Raw genomic sequence first — 7,489 nt, 5'->3', positions numbered from 1 at the left:
TCATGAGTTGCAATAAGAACAATTTACTGGAAACAGCAAAGGAGTAAGAAAATGAGCAGTCATAGCAACACTGTCAATAACAAAGTGTGCAAGAGATACAAAAGAGTCACACAAAAAGATTCATACATACAATCACTAAGAGACCAAGGAGCCCCTTCCTGCCCCTGGCCTGCATAGGTGGCAGGCTGAGGTGGTACAGAGGAACCTCTGGGTCTGGGCCATGCCCCTCCTGGCTGCAGAAATTAATCCTATCCTGGCCAGACCAGGACATAAGTAACTTTTTCCATGCAGGAGACTAGTGCCTTGCTTGGTGTTAGCTTAATTTTTTAATGAATTGAACATTTAGGTAGCACCATCTCTGTAGCTAACTCCAGGGTTTAGTGTTTCTAAATCCAAGTAGAGAGAGATAGAGAGGCTCAGGCAGAGCCCTGGTAGTGCCTGTACACAGGCTGTTTCTGAGGGATGTGTACACAGGACCTAACCCATGGTCTTTAGGAGTTATTAGAAACATACAAAAATGACATGGCTACAGCATACTCTTTCCACTTACCCATCGTGACTACTTCTCCATGCTTTAGCAAGAGTTTGTTGGTTTTTGGTTTTACTCCCCCTCTAACCTCTCCTGTGAGAGAGATGCTACTTCCCTGATTTTTAATTCCCTTTTCAGTGCTGCTGACTACATTTCAGAGCTATGACCACCAGAAACTAACGGAGAAACTGAGCTCAAGCGATCGCACATAGTGCCAATATTTAACTGGAATAAACAGAATCTGTCCAGGCATCAGAATGCAGGACTGAAATGCAGCCTTTTCGAAATTTGGAAATTTGACCAAGTCTGGATCTTCTACATCAACCTATAAAAAACCAAACAATCATCAGAAGACTGTCTTTACTCAAATATGATTTGATAACATTACTGATATTAAAATTTCAGGCAACTATTTACCTGACTAGTGTTGTGAAGAATTTGGCTTTCATGGGGGTACAGGTTTTCTGAATCTTGTGGTGAGTAGAGACGGATATACTTTCTTCCAAATACCTGTATACAATAAAAATTTTCCATTGGTCATTAACTAGCACATTACTGGAAGCTGTGGGCCATAGCTGGCATTTAGCAGTACAATTACATGATTACAAGGAACATAATTATCTTTGTTAGTAATAGATACTGCTATAATAAAAAGTTAAATCAGGCTATAGGAATTTAAGTACCTCTTGGAGCAGATAAGAATGAAATACCTTTGGGAAGGAAATGCCTTTAACCAGATTGCTTTCAATTAAAAGTTTAAAGCACCCAGTTTATACATCATTATTTAGGCTCAAAATTAGCTAGAAATAAGAACTGAGAATAAGGAGGCTGAACCTTCATTGCAATTTACATTAACAGGCAGAGGTACTTGCAGAGTGACTACTAAGCTTCCATATACCCCTCAAACTCTTACTTTTTGCATTAAAACAGTTCCTTCATTGGAGTCCTGAAATGAGATGAGAATTTTTAAGGTGAGTGGCCTGGCTTCCCTGAACACTACATGTTCATTACATGAACTGCAAGTTTTGGTGCCAGGATGTAGCAGCATGAACGAGCCAAAGCTGACTCCTCCACTGATACCAGTGGAACAAAGGTTTAGGGTGAAGATTCATATGACTTGTGCTGGTGTTCCAGACCACTGCAAGAGCTAGACATGATTATACTTGGGAACTGTCCTGTTATGGGTATTCTGACTAATCCCAGCACCCTTGAGTGGTTACCCAACCATTCCTAACCAACCTGCTTTTCCTTTATCTTAGCATCCACATAATAGAACAGGATTTCCTGAAATCTTACCAATATCAAAGCTGTCATACTGGCTATTTAGTTTGTTGCTTCAAGGACAGCACATAAATGTATTCTACAGACTGGAAAAGTACCAAGTACTCTTGCCCTGTCCTACTCTTCACTACAACTGAGTAAACTAGTAGAGCATTGATCTGTATAACTGGCTGTCCATGTGTTTTTAGGATGTCTTCCATGCCCCAATGCCCAATGAGCTTAAGGATCTTAATTAGCTCACTAAAGAACCAAGTATTACATGGTATTTTTGGTGACATATGGAAGTGATGAAAATGCTGGTTGTTGCTCCAACAGCACATTCTGTGAATGCATGAAATGTTTTTGGGATTGCCATCAGCTGCTAACAGCTCCTTCCTGCACTTGCCTCACTGGATTAAGGCCTTGTATATTATAAGACTCCAGGCACCAGTTAATGAGCAATAGCCTCCATCTCCAGAGACTACTTTTCTCATTAATGGAAAAACTACGATCTCACCACCAGCCAGCATAATTTCATTTTGTTACTTATGCTTGTGCCTTCCTGTACTTCACATCCACAGTTTAAATGGCATCACAAAGCAGGACAATTTTAATTGAAAGCTGCCAGATCACCAGCTGTTCAAATTACAGACTCTTTCACACCACTGGCAGATAATCTTCCATTTTTGAGGCAGAAGAAAACAAGTTGAGGTTAGTAAGGAAAGTATCTTTTCCCAGTCCAACAGCTCCTGTACATTTTTCTTCCACAAAAAAAAAATCCCCTCAAAGTTTACACAGCATGAATAGTTCAGTACTTCACTTTCAGAATGCAGCTGTATGTGTGTGCCAAACAGATAGCATGCAAAAGAAATACAATCCATACAGAGCTGCACAGCAGTTGTAAAAAAAACATCATAGGAAGGCCTGAATTAAGCCTAAATTTCCAGTGAAAACACAGGTTAGCAAGATGCAACTGGGACAGAGAAACTAAAGCTCAACCCATAAATAACCCATAAATAACCATCAGTAGAAAGTAGTGTCACAGTCCTGCTGGAAAACTGTGTAAGCCTGTTAGGTTTTTTTTTAAGAATCTGAAGGACAGCAATCTCCTTCAGTTAACACCTCTCAGTGTTTGAAGATCCACAGTAGTCAACTTGGATCCAGAAGACATCCCTGGACCTGTTCAGTGCTTACCACAAAAGGCCCCAATATTTTATTGGGTTATTCTGCACTAGAAGTCATCATCAAAAAGATATCAAGTTTTAATTCCTATCTTACTGCATGCATTAATATTTTACTGGGTAACCTCAAATGGACTAAAGTATGCACCTAAGTCCACCTCAAAACTTTGCTTTCCAGATGTGCTGGCTTTGGCTGGGGTAGAGTTAATTTTCTCCACAGTGGCTGGTATAGGACTATGTTTTGGATTTGTACTGAACACAGGGTTGATAATATAGAGATGTTTTTCTTATTGCTGAGCAGGATTTACAAAGACCTGAAGCCTTTTCTGCTTATCATACTGCTACGTTGGCAAGGAAGTTGGGGGTGACTGAGACTAGGAGAAGACACAACCAGGACAGGTGACCCAGACTGACTGACCAAAGGATATTCCCCACTGTATGACATCATGCTCAGGATATGGGGGAAGAAGAAGAAGGAGAAAGGGGAGGTTTTTGGAGTGATGATGTTTGTCTTCCCCTGTAATTGTTAAGCATGAGGGACTCTGCTCTCCTGGGAATGACTGAACACCTGCCTGCCCATGGGAAGCAGTCAAGTAATTCTTTGTTTTGCTTTGCTTACATGCACAGTTTTTGCTTATTAAACCTCAATCCACAAGTTTTCTAGCTTTTGCTCTCCCCATTCTCTCCCTTATGCTACTGTTTGGGAGATGAGAAAGCAGCTAAGGCTTGAGGCTTGGGGATTGGCTGGGTTCAAACCATGATACCAGAAAAAGACACTCCTTAGTACATTCCAGGATCCAGATTGTTCCCAACTCTGCTGCAAATCCCATGTGACCTTGGAAAAGCTGCTTCTTGTGATTTCTATCTATCATCTGTAAAACAAGGGTAAATAACAGTCTTGCTCAATGAGCAACACTTGTGGTCTATAAGATAACATTCAGAATTAAGTTGCAGTAGTGACAAATGCAATAAAATAGCAAAATAGTATCTGCATCTTCTCTATCCTTTGATTGTTCCTCAAGCTGTCTGCTCTCCTTGTCTCTAATACATACCATACCATTTTCTGTATGTATGGCTTTAATGGCATGTGTAAAGTACATACCTGGGCTAAAAAATTTTGCTGGGGATCCTGATGAAGAGGTGAGATTGTACCTCCTGGACCAAACCAAGCATTAATGGTGATGTCATCTTCTTCTCCTTCCCCCAAGCAGCAGTAGTCAGGGATACTGATATCTTCTTTAAGTTCTGGGATCTACTTCCATGAAGAAAGAAACATTAAAAAGAGTATGTGTTGACTTGCCAAAATATGTAATTTGTAGAACAGATGAGCAAGGCTGGACACAAAGAAAACAAATGCCTGGCTGGTCCAGCAAGTGTAGGAGACAAGTAGCTGACCTGCTAGGAATCTGCAGGAAATGTTCTCAAACTTTCTGTTCTAGTGATCAGACTGTTGGTAGGAGAAGCGGGAGAAAGAAAGGGGTTTCCTCATTCTTCAGAGACCCTATGCTTTTGCAGAAATCAGAGATACCCACAAGAATAAGTACGTTTTCTCTTCATTGAAAAGGAGCAGCTGATCTCTTCTATACTATGCTTGCTTCTCTGTGAGCTATCTTTTTATGTCTCCCACCAACGTAAGCTCTCGTAAACTGGAATGACATTTCAGATTATGGTAAACATATCAATATAGAAGACTTTCCTGTCCAAATTTCTTCCCTGACTTATGAAATGGGCTTTCCAGGTGATATCCCCTAAGTATATGCTACATTGTACTGAAACAGTGCTAGGATTGAATGTCTTCATCCCAAAAGGATTTTTTTACTATGTCTTGCCGCCGAATGGAACAAACCTCTCCCTCTGTTCCTTCAAATCATGGGAATAGAAACTTAAGAATTACTCTGAATTCTCCATGTACCCTTCAATCTAGTACAGTCAACATCCTCAGAGACAACTTGTGCTACAAAAGGAACACAACTGTAGGGAGATAAAAACATTCACTCAGTTTTACCTGATCAAAAAGCTGGTGCTGGGCAAGGTATCCTACATTGTTCTGAAATGACAGCAGAGAAAGAAAACACAGTAACATACAGGAAAGACAGTGAGTTAATTTACAGGTGGATAGAATTTACATATAGGTAACATCCATTTCCAGTGTCCTATTCAGAGTTCTGTAAGTATTTCAACAGTACAAGGGGTCTTCAGAAACTTACAGCTCCATTGAAATTGTGACAGTGTAGGTGTGTCTCCACAATCCATAAATCATCCAGCTTGAGTTACTGAAGGAAGCTGGGATTCCCTGTGGAGTATTGACAGCTGACAATGCATGGCATCTTTCTAGCCAGACCCTGCTGGCACACAGACCAGTTCTCCCTTATGCCCTGGAACTACTTCCATACTGTATTCCAGGGTGCACCACAGATCAGTTTGCTATGGCACATGGTCCTTCCTGCCAGAAGGTCAGGAAACAGAAATGGGGGCTTGGGATCTTCATCTGTGAAAGCAAAAGGACATTCCAGATGCTAATCAACTTTGTACTTTTCTGCCTCATGGCAAGTAAATTTGGATCTGACCCTAAATCTCACTAAGCAGTTTAATGAGAAAGAGGAACAACACTGCTGGCTGATGATCCCTTATTCTTAGATTCCACCAGTCAGATTTTTGCTCCATATGTATATATGAATGTGCATATGTATTCATCAAATTCCAGCTTTTGTACATTTGATTACAGGTAAAAATCAAACCTATTGTTGCAATAATTATTCCCAGCTTCAGGTCTTGAAAATACGTCAAACCTTTTAATTCAGAGCTTGTGCTTACAGCACACCCCCTCGAGTGTGTCCCTTGCTGTGTCTGGAAATGAAACAAATGAGTGTAACAGACCTCATCCATGATATACTGGCTGATGAAGTCACTGACAGTCATGAGCTGCTGAGACCATTCCTCATCTGTGTACCGAGCACCCAACTCCACAGGGACTGTGCGGCACCCTGCGACTTGACAGAAGTAGTCCACACTGAAATAAAAAAAGTTCCATTACCTTCTATACTGCTCTTACTAATTTTGAATGTAAGGCAATCAATCTAAAACAGTCTTGTTGAGTAATAAAGTTCTACTACCCTGAGTTTCTCCTTTGGTCTAAACCAAACCAATCAGAAGAAAAAGGCAGAAGAAAAGAATGCAAGCAACAAGGAAATCACCAGGCAGGTTTGTGTGTTCATGACCTCACAACTATCTTTTGTTTTGGTTTAAAAGCCTGTTTGCCTCAGTTGTTTCCTTGCAAACTATGAAGATTTAAGCTGTTACTATCTCTTGGCAAGGGATGGCAAATATTTTTGCTGCCTGCTGCCACATTTGATAAAATGTTGTATCTTTTATTCAGTAATATTAGATCAACTCTCTGTCAGTGTCAATACAGGTGCCAGTAACACCCATTCCAATTGTTTTAGTTTGATGGGTGAAATACATCTCTCCATGGACAATGGTATTAAATGGAGAAGTTAATATTTTTAAGTGTCTAAAGTTAACCAGTGTAGTACCTTCCCTCAAAAATTAATAAAATCCCTATGACAAAACAAGTGTGTCCACTTAATTTTACCTTTGGTTGTTGAACTAAAGCAATTACTCAAACTAAGAATGAGTGATTTTACCCCTTTTCTAGGGAATCATGACCTTTACCTCACAAATACTTGATGCTCAGTATTAGATACGTGGGCACCATTGTGTGTATTGATCAAGAAGCACAATGCTGTTATTCACTCCTGCACAGTGGTCTCTGAAACTCAACACTCAAATACAACACCGAACAAACATCAGTGCTTGGATTTATGAATGAAAACGTCAACAATGCTTACTCACGGCTCTGAAATTCACTTTCCATTGCACTAATTATCAGTAAGTTCCAACGGGTAAAAGCCACCGATGTGTGCACGACACGGATCCACTGAGCTGTGAGCAGCTCACTGGCACTTTGCAATGTGCACTTCTCATGAGCTCCCAGGTGTTGCCATTGGGCTCCTGGGACAGCTGAAGGCTGGCCAGAGGGTGGCCTTCACCCAGAAAGAGCCAGAGGCTGGTCAAAAGGTCACCTTTGCCCTGACACACTCCAGCACCTGCTGTGATACCCTGAATGCCATGAAGAGCTTCCCTCATCTATGAAGGAACTTCCACAGAGCAGTAAGACACCGCCGCTAGCAAAATACACTGCCCACGGTATCCATCCTCTGTGAAGGTCTGTGCTGCTCTATCGAGCATCAAGATATCCAACTCAGGGAACGATCGTGACTTTACTTGGACAGGGAAGGAACTTTGCTTCTCACCTCCACTTCTTCATACACGGCCAGTGGTCCATGACGCCCTCCAGAACCACGGGCCGCTGGGGAATGAGGTAGCAGTCCCTGAAGCGCTCCAGCGAAGGACAGCGAAGGTGCGGAATCACCTCCTGCGGCTGCAGCGCAGGAGGCGGCGGCGGCAGCCGGGCCCTCTGGAATGGAGGCTCCCTCAGCAGCCGGCACGGCCCCGCGCG

At 41.8% G+C, this 7,489-nt stretch overlaps 1 protein-coding gene across 1 annotated transcript; it reads right to left on the bottom strand.

The window, feature by feature from the left end:
* On the bottom strand, positions 1 to 7,483 carry KDM8 (lysine demethylase 8). The gene is made up of 8 exons (XM_015643188.1): positions 7,284 to 7,483; positions 5,848 to 5,980; positions 4,976 to 5,017; positions 4,073 to 4,222; positions 3,735 to 3,842; positions 1,443 to 1,475; positions 947 to 1,039; positions 1 to 854 (listed from the first exon to the last, which is right to left on the bottom strand). Exons 1-8 carry the CDS (start codon positions 7,313 to 7,315, stop codon positions 690 to 692), a joined length of 756 nt encoding a protein of 251 aa, XP_015498674.1. The 5' UTR covers positions 7,316 to 7,483; the 3' UTR covers positions 1 to 689.
* Between the last annotated feature and the right edge of the window lie 6 nt (positions 7,484 to 7,489).

This window comes from Parus major, chromosome 14, assembly GCF_001522545.3.
Source record: "Parus major isolate Abel chromosome 14, Parus_major1.1, whole genome shotgun sequence".
In the NCBI taxonomy this organism is placed as follows: domain Eukaryota; kingdom Metazoa; phylum Chordata; class Aves; order Passeriformes; family Paridae; genus Parus; species Parus major.
This window is presented reverse-complemented; position numbering and strand designations above follow the sequence as displayed.

Coding starts and splice junctions, on each gene's coding strand:
- KDM8 (XM_015643188.1), bottom strand. CDS start 7,315: ATGGACCACTGGCCGTGTATGAAGAAGTGGAG. Junction 5,981..7,283: donor CCGTGTATGAAGAAGTGGAG/GTGAGAAGCAAA, acceptor TTTTTATTTCAG/TGTGGACTACTTCTGTCAAG. Junction 855..946: donor TTCTTCACAACACTAGTCAG/GTAAATAGTTGC, acceptor GGTTTTTTATAG/GTTGATGTAGAAGATCCAGA.